A 16,857-nucleotide genomic window follows, 5' to 3' on the forward strand; every position below is an offset into this window, starting at 1 on the left:
TCCCTTTGTTATTCCTGGCCAGAACTTCTACAGCTTTTTGAATCCAAACTTACATGACTCCAGTTTTTTCAAATGAACGTTGTCTTCGTCTGCACGATGCTTTCATTGCTAGTATAAAGATGACAGTGTTTATCTGAAAGGGAAATTGAAATAACAGCATGAGTTCTGCTTTCAAATATGGTTTAAGAGTTCTGTTTTCAGTGACAATGAAATTTTTATCCTAAGGTGGTTTGGAGTGCCAAGAACATTGTCCCTTTAATTCACATTTCTCTTCAAGTTCTAAAATTCATCTTGTTTCAAGCCAACTTCAGCCAAGACTGTTCTAGGATTCTATCTGAGTGAAGCACAGCATGACTGTCCTGTGCAAAGGGGTCCTTCTGGTGATCACTTCCTGAGAGAAGCTTTGAGGGAGAAAAAACTCCAATTCTTTACAGTTCCTAACATTTGAATTATTTAATGTTTCTTTAGGAATTCTAGGTGAAGCAACTAGTTGCAGCTCAGTTCACTGACTTGTTTTACAAGCTGCCCAACCAATCCTTCAAACATGGAGCAAAGCAAGTGAGAAAAAAACAAGCATCTTTCTAGCCACAGGGCTGGACTGTCCACAAACAATCTTTGTACTATCAGCCCTTGGATTTCCAGAAGCTTAGCTCACATGTTCTCTTCAAGCAGAAGATGTGAGCTTGAGTGTACTGGTCTCTAAGATAAGGAATACTGGTGTTTCAGACTGTGACTATTGGTTGACAAAACATAATAGGAAGCAGAAAGGAAGAGGCAGCTCAGGATGTCAGCTGCATCATACTTACCACTACAACAATTACAATGGGCCCGGCAAAGCTCCAGATAAGGGTGTCATGCACAGACAACCAGCAGAAATCAGGGTTCCCGTAGCCTTGTGGATCCAGACCGACAGCAAGCCCTGAGTCACGAAAGGGAGAGATAGGTCATCAGAAAGGTGCTGATATATAACCAGGCACAGCAATAACATTGTCAAATCACTGCCTAGCAAATAAAATTATAATGGCAAGCTGTTTTCAATAGGATAATCTGGGAAATAAAAACCTAGATAAATATTAACATAAAACTTCTGTAAATCAAAACCCTTACGCTGGCTATCCCATATCAAATGACACAGTGAGATTTGCCTACCAGAATGAAGTTCAGCTGCGTAAATCTACCTTAAACGTAAGTCCCAACTTAATTCTGTTCCAGCAGTTTTATGGCCGTATTCACACAGAGCGCTGAAACCTTCAGGGTGAGTGACATGCTGAGGAATTTCAATAAGCCTACAGCGCAGAATGACATGAATCATAACTAAGGAGATGTCTCTACTACAAAAAAGTGCATTCTTAGCTGCTGCGAGCTTACTGTCACTAAAATAACACTGGAGACAAAGGAACTCACGGGATTTAACTGCTTGAGCTCAGGAGCAGAGGCTGAGATTCATTTTGAGCTGCAAACCCAGCTAAGTGCCTACCTTGCATTGCTTTCAGCACTGCTTGAAATGGAGTTTGCTGATGCCCCAGGGCAGCTGAGTTAAGAACACGCCTTTTATTGTTTTATTTTTCAAAGCCTGGAAACTTCTGAGAGAACCTCAGAGTCCAACTTCTACCTACCGACTTACAGTGCTACCCAATTCTGTGCCCTACACCTTGCCCATATAGCAGCAATTGAGATTTCTGCCTTTGGCCTGCAAAATATTGTGGAGTTCTCCCTTCTACAAGAGGCAGAAATTGATCCCTACAAGGCCCTGAGCCAATGCCATATGGTAAATGGCTGCAGCATGTTGTGTGGGCACCAGGGGCACCTATTGCGCTGAGCAGATGACCTGCCTTGAGCAGGCGTCCAACGCTCAGGGCAATGCCGCTCTGTGCAGCGAGGATTTGTGCCTATTAATAACCACCATTCTGAGCTAAAGTCTGTGTGCTTTGACTAAAAGACTAAAAGAAGGGAGAGCTGTGTTTTACACTTACTGCATGAAAAATGGCACGCGGCCAGCGTTCACATCTGGTACAGGCCTATGGTCTTGTGAAAACTAAACTGGCTATTTAGCAAAGCGGTGGGTATTGGATCTGCTTTCTCTGAAGTGTGGAATGAGATAGGACTGGTCTCTCTCTCTCTCTGTTCCCATTGGCTCTTCCACCGCTGCCTTCAGCAGTTGCCATCCAGAAAGAACAAGCCATAAATGATTAAGGGACCATAAAGTATTTTATACAGATGTAATTCTATAGACACAGGCTGTTTCCCAGGACTAGATTTCCCCATTAATGTGACTTAAGCTACAGTTTGACCAAACATCTGGCTCTATGAGTAACTGGCAGACTGCAGTATTTTTTCACTCCCAAAATCCTACCCTGAAGTCCCCCATTAAACACTACAGTCTTCAGGTAAGCGGCTCAAATTTTACTGTCAACAATATGCGAAATAACACTTCATCCAAAGGCAGAACTAAGCCAATGCAGTTTAACATAAAGACCATTTTGGCACACCAATTACATGCTCTGAGTGTGCGGGCTGTACCACAGCTCCCTGATGCTCACAACTGGAAGGCCCAGCACCCATCCCACCACCATGCCAGGAGCACAACATGAAGCATGCTTTGACCCTTATGAGTTCCTGCAGGCCCTGCAGTGAGTGCACACCAGCCTTACTTCTGTCCTGACTCACTGCCTTGCTAAGGATCCACAGCAAATTTAGTGATCTGGCAAATACTATGATCTGGTTTAAGGATTTAAGGATGATGTAAGAACCTGTTTTAACATGAGCTCTTGATGGCAAGCAGTTATTGCAAGCGTACGCCAGTCAGTTAGCATGTTACCACAAAGAGGGGTCTTGTTGGATGCCAAATCCAGAATGTTATTCCCGAGGCAAGGAAGTCATAAAACCCCTTTCCTAGATGGATCAAACTACACCTTAAAATGAGCCAGCTTAAAGTGAATTTAATTTGCTTTAAGCAAATTCCACTATTGTTCCCCACAGAGGAATATTCCACATCCTTACCCTTTTGATGGCCGTAAGCCTCCTCCCACCCTCAATCCTACATTTATTCACAGCAATTTGCTTTTGTATGGAGCGATTAAATGTGGTTCTTCACCACTGGACCTTATGTAAACATATTGTTAAGACATTTTTCACCCTAAGGTTCAGGTTTCCCACATAGCCTGGTCCCATCACAGATCCCTTAGGAAGAATATGTCCCAGTTCAAAGCAAATGTGATTTTGAGCATAAAAAATATGAAGAAGAAAAAAAGAATAACAGGTTAAATCGACTGCTGCTGTAGGTTCGTTTTTTTCAGGATATCTGCAAATGTCCTTCTGATGACCAAGACTAGAGTTCTTTCCCACATCTCAACTTTTCCACTACTGAACAACATACACAATCCTTCTCCCATCAAGGAATGTAAAAGAAATGGTGTTCAAAATGCATGTTAAGAAGTTGGAACCTTCTCTAGATAATAAACTTTAAAATCTGTTACAGAAACTTATCTGAAATACGTACAGTAACAAAGCTAATCCAAGGGCAAGAAATCCCAACGGCACTATTTATAAGGAAACCAGTTTTCTATTCAGATGATTTCTGTGCCTGGAAGGTTAAACCCGTGGCTCAGCTTTCTTGATTCACTATTAATTACACAAAATCCTCTGACTCCTTCAGTAAAAAGGATCTGACTTCCTTGTTTAAGTTAACTGTAAATCAGTGGGTACAGAATTTATAGTACAAGAGACACCTTGGAGCCATATTTCATTATATATATAGTTTTAATACTGAAAAATCGTTCCATGTTACAAGGAACAATTTCTAATCAGAGGAAGGAAAAAGCGGTGCACTTCTAATGTACAGATAATATCATACTGCTGCTGAGACACTCTCAAGTCACTAAAATTCATGAGAAACCAAACAAGAGATGGAAAATCCTTCAGATGAAATACTACTGAGGAGCTACGTGCTCTGAAACACAAAGTGTTCCCTTCCATCAGGTGATAATACTTCTCTTCTACCAGAAATGACACTTCCCACTATCTGATGGCACTGAATATTTCTGTGTACACTGCAGTGGTGCTGGTAACAGCTGCACAGGTCTGAAATGCTACAGAAACCAAAGATGTTTTCTATTTGAAGTGCTGGGGACATGTGGTAGAGCCCTCTGGACCTTCCACTGCAACCTGGATAAACTGACAGAAGTGGAAAATACTTATGCCCATCTTTCTGACGTAGAAAAACTTACCGTGTCTCCAGATAGGACACTCTTCCTCCCTATGCTAAGTTTCTTTAAATATATTATTAATAGTATAAGAATAGTATAAGACTCTCCTTTAAGTCACACATACACACACAAAAAAAACAACATATATTTTCAGAAGTCTAACTTGTTCCACAATTATTTTTCCAAGCGTACATGATTGATAGTCATTTATTTGATTGCAGAGATATGTAAATTTCTGTCATTGCTGACAGGATGCTGTTACCCATAAAATCAATGAGTAAAAGTTTACTGTCTGCCAAAGATCTGATTTCCCATATGGCAACAGATACACGCTGAAATATCTGAAGCAAAAAACCCCTCTCCAACTGTTGTGCGAAGCGCTTCCCAAGGAGCTGTCTGCCTGCATTAAGGCAGCACCATGTGCTAAGGGTAGCACTGGAAATGTCTGACTGCAAAAATAGGAACGGTGAGGGCGGAGATAGATGGGCTCCTGCAGAACAGCCTGGAACAGTTTAAAAGATCACTGCCTCCAGCTTTTCATTACTTTTCCTCAACTGGAAGTTATTGCTTTTCTATCTGAAATGATGTAAAAGGCTGTTCTGAGTATTCCCAGCTCATTTTCAAGCCAAGTAAAATAGAGCTGCTGAAATCCCCTTCGGAAAGCATTTACTGCTGGTCAGGGGCACTGCAGTGGGAACACCCAGTGAAAGATACACAGTGAAGGATAACAGTGCACACTTTTTGCAAGGAAAGTAAACAAAGGTTCTTTGGAGTGGTTGAGGGTACCTGTGATAATGGCAGGAATGCCCCAGCCAACGACGTAGTAGAACCGCATGTGCCCAAAGTTGATGTTCCTCACTTCAGTCAGCATCCGGTAGATGTGGAGCTGCTCCACGAACATCCACGCAAAGGTACTCATGTAGAAGTAGTGCAGGAGGATGGCAATCACTGTACACACAAACTGCAAAGGGAAAGGGCAAAGAAATTAGAGCTGCTTTTCTGAAATATGCAGCCTGGTGAGTCACAGGCCTCCCAGTGCAGCTAGAGAGAAGTGTGATAGGAAGACTTGGTGTCTTCAAAGAGGTTTCAGTACAGGAAGAGTGAATATTCCTAATATCAACTTTACTGAGGATTTTATATTATGAGCACCAGCTTTCTGGATTCACTTACTGTATCAGCTCTATTCCAGTGTCAAGCGCTATTGAAAAAATGTCTCACCAAATAAAAGGCCTTTCCTCCCTCTATGTAAGTGGGGCTTTTTTGTTTCTACTGGCACACATTTCTGAGTAGACTCTTGCCCTGAACATTACCTTTTTCAGGTAAGAAAAAAAAAGTAAGTAAATCAATTTCCATCAATTGTCCAGGGAAAGATTAAAACCTCACCCAGAAATGTGACCGTTAATTCACAGAAACCCATAAAAGCCAGGCTGGGTGCCAAGCAGAGCAGCATTATTTGTGCTCCAGCATTCTTTCCCTCTTTATGTTCATCAGTGCATGACTCGTTAGACAACTCTCATTCCATACAGACAGATGAATAATTGTCTCAAGTAGACATGGCTTACGACCCTCCTACCTTCTCAGATTGACTTGGTAGGCTGTAAGGAGTGGCTTCCTGCTCTATGAAATGCATTCTGCAACTTAAAAGATATTCCTAAGTGGGTTCAGGGTTTGGGCTGTTTCACTGAGCCCTGGTAACAGTGCAGGACAGGATCACAGCCCTAAAGACTGAAAATGGGAAGCAGCGGAAGAGAACAACCTTGCGAAGTACAACCAGTAGTAGTTGTGGCATTGCTAAAGTGAACCATTTTACTGCTCTTATAAGCATTTGCTTGGTGCTCCATGATATTACAAAAACAATGTGGAGATGAGAAGCCATCTCTCACTACCTGAGTTTTGCAAGGTGCTGCAGACACCTAGGCTCGTCCCTCTGCTCCACAGTATTCATGTGAGAACTGAAAGCATGTAAACTCCCTGCTAGTGAAAAACAATGCTGGTGGTGTACAAATACAAAAGAATGCATTCAGTCCGACATTTAAACAACGTTTAGGCCAAGCAGAAGTAAAAAAGAAGAGAAAGTGAAACAGGAGCAGATAAAAGTCACAGTAGGAGCCCTTGATTTAAAGTCTGACAACTCTTGCAGTAAGGATGAAGTAACTCTTACCGGGTTTTCGGTTTGGTTGATTCCAATGAGGAAGACAAGCTCGGAGAAGAAAAGGGCAGCCACCAGGTTCTTGTGGATGCTGTGCAAGTTGGACCGTAGTGTGCGGATCAGAACCAGCAGGATGAAAGTAATCAGCAAAGCCACCAATGAGATGGAAACAGTCGTGTAAGTGACAATCTTCAGAGGAAGCACCTCCCCATTCTGCAGGAAGACAGATTGACACAACTTCTGAGTTTTTTCTTTCTTTTCTTCCAGTCTGACCTACTACATGGAAAGTCAATGCTTCCATTACAATCAATGCACAGATTTGCTTCAAGCCAAGAGTAGTGGGTGGTGCCACCTCTTGAGTCACTCTACATTTTGAGCATGCATGGGCAGCATCCAGAAGGAGCAGGGAGCTCAGTGGGAACCTTAGTGTATTTCAGGCTGGATTGCCCTTCTTGAGGCTGTCCTGAAATGCTAAAAAAAACTGTGGAGCTTATGTCCTTTCCACTACTATTGCAGTTCTACATGTACCTAATATTAAGTGATGCCACAGCTAATATGTATCTGTTATCCTCTTTTCATTCGTTTCACTGCATGGCCTTCTGCAGCACAGGCTATTACAGATATTCATTGCTGGCTATGTCATGCAACAACCAGTTAGTTCCAAAGCTCCTTGAAGACCAGAACCCATCCCACTGAGGCACAAGCCTGGGATCACCCACCTCCCGTTTTGAAATGTCCATCAGGACAGCAAAGCTGGTCAAATGGTTGCACTGGCAGGCGATGTGGCTCTGATTTCTGGAGAACAGCTCACATCCTCTGGAAGACCAGGCACCTGTTCCGCCAATCCTGCAGGGAAAAAACGCATCTATGGGAGCCATCCTCAGAACTCACCCTCAACTCTTGCTGTCACTGCTCTCCATGACAGCTTTCACTCCACAAACAGAGAGGACTGTACGTATCAAGACAGAAATATTTACAGCGGTCACCTGCCTGACAATATAACCCACTTAAAAAGCCCTGAGTTGAAGTATTGCTCGCCAGCTGTTGTGGCTTTGCAACAACCTATTTTGAGTTAAAAATAATTTTTTTAAGTCCTTATTTTGTGTCATTGATCATACAAGCAATATGGGGAAGTGATTGCACAGAGCAAACTGGCTATAGAAGCATATGAGGTAAAAAATACCAAAACCACAGAGACATGTTTTTCAGCCATCTCCATGTCCCTACACTTAGTAAAACTCTTACATGAAATGTATTTTAGCAGAAATATGATTTCGTCCCAATATTCCTCTAGAAAGTAGGCAAGAAAAGTTAAAAACAGGAGATAACATTTTATATCAGGAAATGTCCTGTATTAACACCATGGAGGAACCGATCCCTTAACAATTCTACCCTATTTTGCCCTGTCTAACTTCAGAAAAGTTTTTGTGTCTATATTGATTATTCTATCCTGAAGCTAATGAGTAATAAAAATTCTTTTGTGATTATTGAAAAGGGTTTTTCTCTTCAAGAGATCACCGGTGTAATCATTTACATTCAGTAATGAAACATCTGTTAAATAGTTTTAATATCCCTTTCTCTTGAAAAGTACTCACATTTTAGAAAAACTCTTTTATTATGTTTATAAGCTCCGTTATAATTGTGGCTGTAGGAAAATGTAACAGACAACAACGCCACTGAGGTTAACAGCAAATAGCAAATGGATGAATCACATCAGAGATAATGAGTTATTCAAGCCTATACAGTGTTTAAAAATTTATGAAAAAGGGACTTGCCATTTCCTCATCATTGGCAGAATCATCTGTATGTAGAAGAAATAGCACCTCTAGAAGTTGCTTATCTAACCTTTGTGCTGATACAATCTCAGACTACTTTACAAGCAGGCAAGTGGAGTAGTTTATTATTGCTAACAAAATAGATCTCTGTTTGCCTCCTGGATCCTTTTAATGATATAATCTCCATAAGCTTTTGACTAGGAGGCAAACATTTCCTAGGTTAGCTTGTGCTTCTTTTTCCAGCACAGCATATTACCTTTCAGTGGATTTTTCCATAGATTTACTGGAGTTTTGGGGTCATTTTAAAATGAGTAACAGCTAACCCTCTAACTGTGGTCTGACAATACCATGCTTTTGCTATACTCCCGGTTTCATGGTTATATATGTAATACTTAAAATATTACAAAATATTAACTCGACAAGCATGTTGCTATCATAGAATGGCTTGGGTTGGAAGGGACCTCAAGGATCATCAAGGACTGCTATCTCTCAATACATGTTCTTTTGTTTTATCAACACTCCACAAGTATCTCCAGCAAGACTGTGCTGCTTCCACAATCCAGCACACCTCAAAAAATGACACACAAGTATATAAAATTCTTCCATTTTTTCAGATCTTCAGTAATTATGTCTGTGTTTTTAATGTCACTTAATATGTTATACCTAAATTAGCCATATTTGAATATTTCATCTTTTCCCTCATACTTTCCTCCTAGATTCACCCTCTCCTTATGCTTGCTGTCCTGTATTGCCTGCTTACTAACAGCAGCAAGAGGTCTAAGGTCCTAAAGAAGATACTTCTTTCCCTCCAGTTTTTCACTAAAATAACTGAAAAAAAGATATACAATAGAAAGGAAATGAAGGAAAGGCAAGTTGCTTCTTATCAGTGCCTCTTTCTTTGAGTTGATTTCTGATTCAAAAATGATTTCTGAGATTTACAGTCCTTTTTTTTTTAACCAACAATAGCTTTTTAATTTATTTTTTGCATAGCCCTGTCTGAGGCATCAGTGGTTGCTGCCTGCTCGCCTTGCACTCTGTCCATAAATGCAGCCCATAAAATAGCAGTCTTCTGGAGATGCACTCCTAAGAAGAGGACATGGGACAATGAGAGTCCTGACTAAGAGACCTCAGGTGAATCACAAATCCAGGCAGTGCAGCTAGATTACATTTGTCTAGCTCTACATGTGCAGGCAAAAAGAATGGGCAAACAGATGGAGACTGTGAGATTTATTACTATTGGATAATACTGCAGAAAGACATGGTGGCACTGTATCTGTTAGAAACCACAAGGCTAGGCATTTGTTTGAACAGTTATGATGATTATTTGTTACTGTTCTGAGGTTAGCGGGAAGTGATTACTTGGCTCCACCCGGAACTATATGCCAGCTGAGTAAACTGACTGAAAAAGGTTATCCCTCCAGAATTATCCTCCTAGTTCTCTGCTACCAAAAGAGTTGCCATGCACAGCCCTAAAGAAGGCAGAGACATACATGATGGAGTGATTCCAGAAGACACAGACAGGCTTTGTTCTCTCCTCTGTTTCCAGCATGGCATACTCCACTATGATGGGCTTTTCCACCAGATTGGGAGGAAGCTCCCCGTCACTGTGAATGGCTGTGCTCACCACAGGCGTATTAATAATTGGGCGATTTGGTAACCTGCAGAAGGAGAAAAACCACACAATGATCTAGATGTTAAAATTCAAAGCATAGATTTAGCAGATAGAAGATTTCCACTCAGAACATGAAGCAGATGTACCACCAGCCTTCCATACAGCCAAGCTTCCAAGGCCTGCTGGCTCTACTCTTGCAGTTATTCTCCCACAGTGTGCCAGAGGAGTGTAAGAGACAGCGCTGCAGTGGCAATTGTAGTGCATATGTCATTTGTTTGGTATAAAAGAGCTCTGAAGAAGCATGTAGAAAGAGATCTGCACAATTCATAGACAGACTAAACTCTCACCTCAGGCTCCTTCGGTCAGGATCATAGTTTTCGGGCAGGAGATGTCCTAGGGATCGGTATATAATGACCATGGCAACAGTATGATGGGTAAAGTCATCAGGGTGCCGCTTTCTTCTCTTTGTAAACATACTATCAGAGCTTCGAGCATCACTGTTCACCTTAGAGGATAATTTTTGATTTGAAGGCTTCATTGTAGGTACTGCTGAGGAATTAAAACGAATATTAAACTCTTTTCACGCAACATCAAAGCTACCATTTAAACTGATGATTTTGCTTTGCAAAGATACAGAAATATTTCTATTGCTCTAAGTTCACAGCACCGAGCATGCTCCTAGTGAAACATTTTTAATGAAGTTCTAACAAATTTCATAGTTACAAAACTGATAATTAAATAACCACTGAATCACGAATAACCATTTAGTCCAGCTAGAAAATAAGGAATTTCTAAGTGAGTGGATCCATAAGTGCATAAATAATCTGTAGAGGATATAAGGAGAAAGTCAAAACAATATCCATGTTATTACTTTGCATGTATTTATGGCAAAGCTAGCGATAGCTGTGAGTACAATTGGTCACACAGGAATCTGTATGCTCATTCTTTCATATAATGAGCGTCCAATTTTGGCAAGTATCTCTTAACATTCACATTCCCTTCTTCCTTAGAGAAAGAATCTAAGGCACAAGCAAGCGTCTTATTTCTGAAGAAAAAGCCATACAGAGAGATGCTTACTGTTTATTGTGTATTATTTTCAAAAGTGTTACTATTTCCCCATTCCAAGGACATTCAGTCATGGTATTTGTATAGTTACTGTCTAATTTACTTTCTCAGCCCTTGCTTAAGGCAAGTCATGGCTTCCTCTCAGCAATCTCTGGGTAGTTCAGAGATAGGACAGGCCCATGGACTTCACAACGTGCCACCCATTTCCCTGCCCAGCTCAAGACTTTCTATGCCCCAGCTCTCCACATGCAATGGGACTGCTCCGCACCCCGACTGGGATTCCCACCGCCCACACGCCTTCCTTCCATCCCCACAGGGCCCAGGAGAGCGTGGCCGCAGGGGAACAGCTTGGTGGGAACAGCACACTTCCCTGGGTGACACAGGATTGGGGGACCTGACAGACAGGTACAGCCAGTTACACAGCCCCTGGCAGGCAGAAGGCCTCTGAGGTATGCACAGCTGCTCCAACCCAAAATAATGCTTGCTTGTGCAGGTGATCACCTCCATCTCACCCTAGTTGTGTTCTGCTTCTCAAGGATCAATCACACGTCCTTGGGAGTGAGTCAAAACTTCCCTCCAACTGTCAGCGGGTTTTACCTTTCCTGTCTGAAGGTCTGAACAGAGTATCTGGGAACACAACAGATGATTCCAGATCTTTTGGATAATCCTCCTTAATCTCATGAAATCGTGGTATTCTAGCTCCCGTAAAATTAGACTTGTCAAAGATGTCAACAGCGATAACTGGAGAAAAAAAAAAGTTTCCCATAAAACTAAGTTTAATCCATTCAAATATGATATTGAAACAAAACAAAACATGACTGGATGGTTAAAACATCTGCACAACACAGAGAAGAAATTTAAACCCTCATATTGTTGGGGTAGTATGGTTAGGTTGTGGTTGGACTTGCTGATCTTGAAGGTCTTTTCCAACCTAAGCAGTTCAATGGTTCTATCAATACAAAGTCAAATCTAATTGCTTTCTATGAATACCTTAAATGACAATTTAAAGTCTGTGTTTCAGCACTGATACAGTTAGGAAATCACATGTCTATAAGGACTGCAGAGGCAACAGCAATGCAATATTTCATAGTGGGAAAACAGTACCACATACTTGGGAAATAAAAGTGGTGTGTTCCAATTTCACACTTGTTTCTGTAGGGAAGGACAAATCTGCTGCTTCAGAAATATGTATTTTCTCTGTCAGCTTAGCTGATGTTGCATTTTAAAGAAAATAATCTGGATTTTACCCAGGAATACTCCCTAGTTCTCTAGCTCTCTTCCCCCTGTGCTAACAGTTACTCCCTGGCTCACCTCATCAGCTCTGCCTGCTGTCTTACTGCCAAAATATTTAAAAGCAGCTGAGTTGGCTTGAACTTTCCCATTTATGAAAAGTCACTGAGTGCCAATTTAGATGATATAATAAAAGCGAGAAGCTGGAAGTCCTGGGGGTAAACCTAAACTGAAAGCTGTGATCTGCAGCAGGTTTCTATATGAAGAAATATCCAAGTTAAGATCTGTAAATTCCCATTCCTTTTCCAGCCACTAAATAACTCCCAGATGAACCATTAGGAAACTCCATTAACACCATATTCACCTGGAAAAACTGTTCAAAAGAAAACAGACCCCTTTCAGCACAGTTCACTCATCCCTCTCAAGCTCTTGACTTTTTTACTTAGGAAGAGCTGGTCTGAAAAATCAGGGTTTACAACCTGCAAAAAATTCTGGACTTTGTTTTCATCTTAGTTACTACACTGTACATACATATTTCTGAACGTGGAGATATATTTTGATTCTGGTATTCCTAAATCAAAAGGAGAACTTTAGCTTTGGTCTATTAATGAGAATCAAAAGTATTTTGGTTTGCCTCAGTTCAACAACAATCTTTCTCCCCTGGAGCCAATGCAGGACTTTGAGGAATCACAGAATCCTTAGAGTTGGAAGGGACCCTTAGAAGTTATCTAGTCCAACTCCCCTGCAATGAACATGGACAGCACAGCTATGTCAGGTTGCCCAGGGCCTGATCCAACTTCTCCTTTAAAGTCTCCATGGATGGGGCATCCACCGTAACTCAGGGCAACCCATCCTAGTGCCTTATCACCACCACAATAAATGACTTCTTTGTATCTAATATAAACCTACCCTCCTTTAAGCTTGAAAATATTTCCCCTTGTTCTATCACAAAAGACCCTGACTGCCTCATGCCTTTGCTTTCCTCTGGAAGCTGGAGCTTCCCCTACTGAACTCTCCATGCAGCTGTGGACATGAGGCCGTCAGCACAACGTTGGTAGGCAGAGGTTAATATACTTCTTATACCAGCTGGCACAGTCAGGAAAAACAGGCAAGCTTTTGGGTTCATAAGCCCTTTTTCAGGTCTAAAATATAAACTCAGGTTGATAATAATTCATATCACTAGGGAGAGAAAGAAACAGAACTGCTGAGCCACTGAAATGCCGCCTGTGAGGGACCCCTGGAGGTCACCTAACCTCCTGCTCAGAGCAGGGCTGTTACCTCTCACTGGGACCTGAGGAGAAAATGAAAGAGACCGAGGACAAGAATAAAAGAGGAAAGAGGACAACCACACCATGGTTTCCATTCTCATAGATCCAAGAAGGATTTAGTGGACCCCAAGGATTCTGCCCTGGTGATGGATTTTGCAAGGCTGGGGGTTGTTTGAAGGCTCAGATGGATGATTCTGAGAAAATACCTTTCAGCATATGAACATGAGTTCTTGGACAGGTTCCAGGGCAGTCAGGTATTTGAAAGTCACAGGTCTATGATCAATAGCAGGGCTTTTTTATTTATTTATTTTTTACATCAGTAATTCTTTTGGAGGTGTCGGGGTGATTCTTTCAAAAACCCGATGCAATACACTCAACTATAGCAGGTAGACTTAAAAGGCATCATCTGAAGTTGAACTGACTTGAAACGAATGCACTGAATAGGTTAGACAACACATATCTTGTGTTTCCAAGTTGGTATTATGAAAAACAATAGTTAGCACCTCTGTCTTACTCACTTTTAAAGCACTGATACAAAGCAGTAGTTTTCAACACAGGTACTCACTCATGTTAGCAGCAACAATGACAAAAGGTCTCATGTAGGTTTTCTTCATGTTCTGGGCCACGTTGTTGAAATAATCCTCGTAGTGCCTCAGAAGATGAGCTGTGCCACCCTCCGTTCGCTGTATGTGTTCCCACTGCTCCTTGTTGCTGGGGTCCAACAGGGCACTACCCACCTTGATAATATTCTGAGAAGCAAAGGACAAGTCTAAATTATGAGGCAAAAAGAGCCCTGGATTTCAAGTGATGAATATTTTAAATGATTGCCATTACTGCCTCGAGGGGAGTGCAAAATTCAATATTTTAACATAGACATGTTCTTCTATGAACTTGTTTTCCTTGTGAAAATATGTTCACCAGTTACTGACCCTGAATACATACATATATATATATACATATACATACACATAAACATATATATTTTATATGAAGGAATACCCTTCACACTTTTAATGAGCAAAGTAAGAAAAAAAAAAAAAGGAGGCTGTAAGATAACTACTTATTTTTAACTTCTCTTTAAGATAGGAAACATCAAGAAAATGCAGAAGGAAAATCTAATCATATTCCACAGAATCACATCATGGCTGAGGCTGGCAGTGCCCTCTGTGCCCCTCTGCCCAACCCCAGCAGGGACCCCCAGAGCAGGGTGCCCAGTGCCATGGCCAAGCGGCTTCTGGAGATCTCCAAGGAGGAGATCAGCAGCTTCCAGACAGCTGCGCCAATGCTCAGCCACCTGCATAGCACAGAAATGTTATTTGATGTTCATATGGCTCCTCTGTGTTCCAGTCTGTGCTCTCTGACTTTGTGTTCCAGTTCGTACCCATTTTCTTTGTCTCTGAGTGATGTGCAAAGGAAAACAGAGTGCTTGTTATGTGCACTAAAGAGCTCATCTAGGGAAACTGAAAAATGCCATTTGCTAAAACCAAAAGAAAGTCACAGATATAAATATGCTTGCTCCTCTTGTTTTTTTTGTTTTTTTTTTTAATGTAGCTGATAACTATGGCAACTTGCTTGGTGAAGCATGCAAACAACACAAGCAAATATTAACTTGCATATAGAAACTTGCAGATATACATAAGGAAAGTTAAAGTATGCATGTTTTCCCCCCATGTTTATGTATATTCTAATGGTGTTGGAAAAGAGGTCTTAGATGAGGACCTACTGCTTCTGCACTTTATCATGACAATATTCAAAGGCATCCTAAAGGAGAATGGAAAGACAAGACTAAAAACCAGTGTTAAATGACTTGAATGATAAAGGTGTCGAGCAGCACTCAATGTAATTATCAGCTACACTGCTGTGTCAAAACCTAATGCTTAATTAAGGTTTAATTTGAAGAAATGGTGGTAAGAATTAGTTGCTTCAAATTCTGTGATATTAGAAGGAAGCATCTGGATACATATAACCTTTAATTTAGAAGCAGGCAGGGAAGGTGCTATATTCCCCAAGTATTCCCTAGTTGCAAGCTTCTATTTGGAATGTAAGAGACTGCCATTATTACTGCTGCTGTCTAGGAGAAGCACTACATGGTTCCCCAGGAACGCACTGTAGCAGAAGACACACGCTGTACTTGGTACCAGGCCTCCTCACAACCTGAGAATGTTATTTATGGGTTTTTTGATCGCTTCTATTTTTCTGGCTGCCTCCAAAGACTACATAAGAATAAATTCCTCCTCCCCTTGTGCTCCCTCAGCCTAGGATGTAACCTCCTTTTTCTCATGAGCATTACTGATTAGTTTTCAAATTCCTGACCTAACCCAAAAATATTTAGGGAGGTCTTGAAAACATCATCTGTATGCAATTCACTGCCAAATGCATAAAAAATGCATAAAATAATACATTCAAGCAGAGGTTTCCAAACCACCATTTCCCAAACCACATGTTAAAAACCCAGTTCCTTCTCAAGATCTGAATTGGGAGCTTCATTGACCCCAGAGCCAACAGTTACAAGTTTATTAGCAGGAGGTCTCCTTAGGGAAGAAAATACGGAATCTCTTAAAATTAGGTTTTTCCCTACTGTTAAAATGTTTCAGAAGTTCTTCACTGCCTGTTGGCCAAAACAGTGAGGCATTTTCTCAGCCATGCTTCCTTCGGCTCCCATCTAATGGGGAGGTGGTATGGCTCCCTTACTTTGTGGTGCAGCATGGTGCTCTCTGTGTTCAAGTGAAAGCCTCCCTGAGCACAACCTTCCGTCACAGCTATAGACATCATGGACCATTTAAAGGTCAACCAGGGGATCAGGCCCAGTCAGCATGGGTTTACGAATGGCAGATCCTGTCTGACAAACCTGATTTCGTTCTATGACAAGGTGACCTGCTTAGTGGATGAGAGTAAGGCTGTTGATGTGGTCTGTCTGTACTTCATTAACGCTTTTGACACTGTCCCCCACAACATCTTCATGGAGAAGCTGGCTGCCCATGGTTTGGATGGATGTATTCTCTGCTGGGTGAAACACTGGCTGGATGGCAGGGTCCAAAGAGTTGTGCTCAATGGAATTAAATGCAGTTGGTGGCCCATCATGAGCAGTGTCCCCGAGGGCTCAGTACTGTGGTTGGATCTTAAGGTCTTTTCCAACCTGAGTGATTCTATGATTCCATGTTTCCCCCTGCCAAGGAGGGTGCTAATACTTGTTCTCTAAATCTGATCAAGTCCTTAGTAATAAATGGGTACTTAATGAATGCTCCTACTAGCAGAAGATCCTCTGACACTCATTTCCAATATTTGTATGTGCCTGTATCAATTGAAATCTTAATAGCATGGAATTTCTTTCAGTGTATCAACTCTGTAATAGGTATTGTTCAAGTGTTTCCAAATTGAATTGTTAAAAAACCTCTGGAGTCAGTCGCTGGCTCAGGGTTCAGTACAAATTTAAATGAAAATGATGAAATTAGGCAAGTTTTTCAGTGTAAGTGAATATAATAAACAAAGCCAGTAATACCCAGGAATAGTATACTTGGTTATTTTTAAATTTGGGGAATTTTACTTTTGGATG

General features: G+C 41.3%; 1 protein-coding gene across 6 annotated transcripts in view; it reads right to left on the reverse strand.

Annotated features, from left to right (window-relative positions):
- CELSR1 (cadherin EGF LAG seven-pass G-type receptor 1) overlaps positions 1-16,857 on the reverse strand; it is a 131,681-nt gene that overhangs the window by 11,527 nt on the left and 103,297 nt on the right. For 4 of the 6 annotated variants that reach the window (XM_015851809.2, XM_015851789.2, XM_015851777.2 and 1 more), the window contains exons 19-27: positions 13,870-14,053; positions 11,404-11,547; positions 10,089-10,290; positions 9,620-9,787; positions 7,074-7,200; positions 6,367-6,567; positions 4,992-5,166; positions 807-919; positions 54-133 (exon numbers count right to left, since the gene is read on the reverse strand). In XM_015851809.2, the coding sequence (XP_015707295.1) occupies positions 54-133; positions 807-919; positions 4,992-5,166; positions 6,367-6,567; positions 7,074-7,200; positions 9,620-9,787; positions 10,089-10,290; positions 11,404-11,547; positions 13,870-14,053 (1,394 nt within the window). The remainder of the gene's footprint in view (positions 1-53; positions 134-806; positions 920-4,991; positions 5,167-6,366; positions 6,568-7,073; positions 7,201-9,619; positions 9,788-10,088; positions 10,291-11,403; positions 11,548-13,869; positions 14,054-16,857) is intronic. The other 2 variants (XM_015851818.2, XM_015851783.2) reach the window with 1 other exon arrangement.

Source organism: Coturnix japonica, chromosome 1 (assembly GCF_001577835.2).
Source record: "Coturnix japonica isolate 7356 chromosome 1, Coturnix japonica 2.1, whole genome shotgun sequence".
Lineage (NCBI taxonomy): Eukaryota > Metazoa > Chordata > Aves > Galliformes > Phasianidae > Coturnix > Coturnix japonica.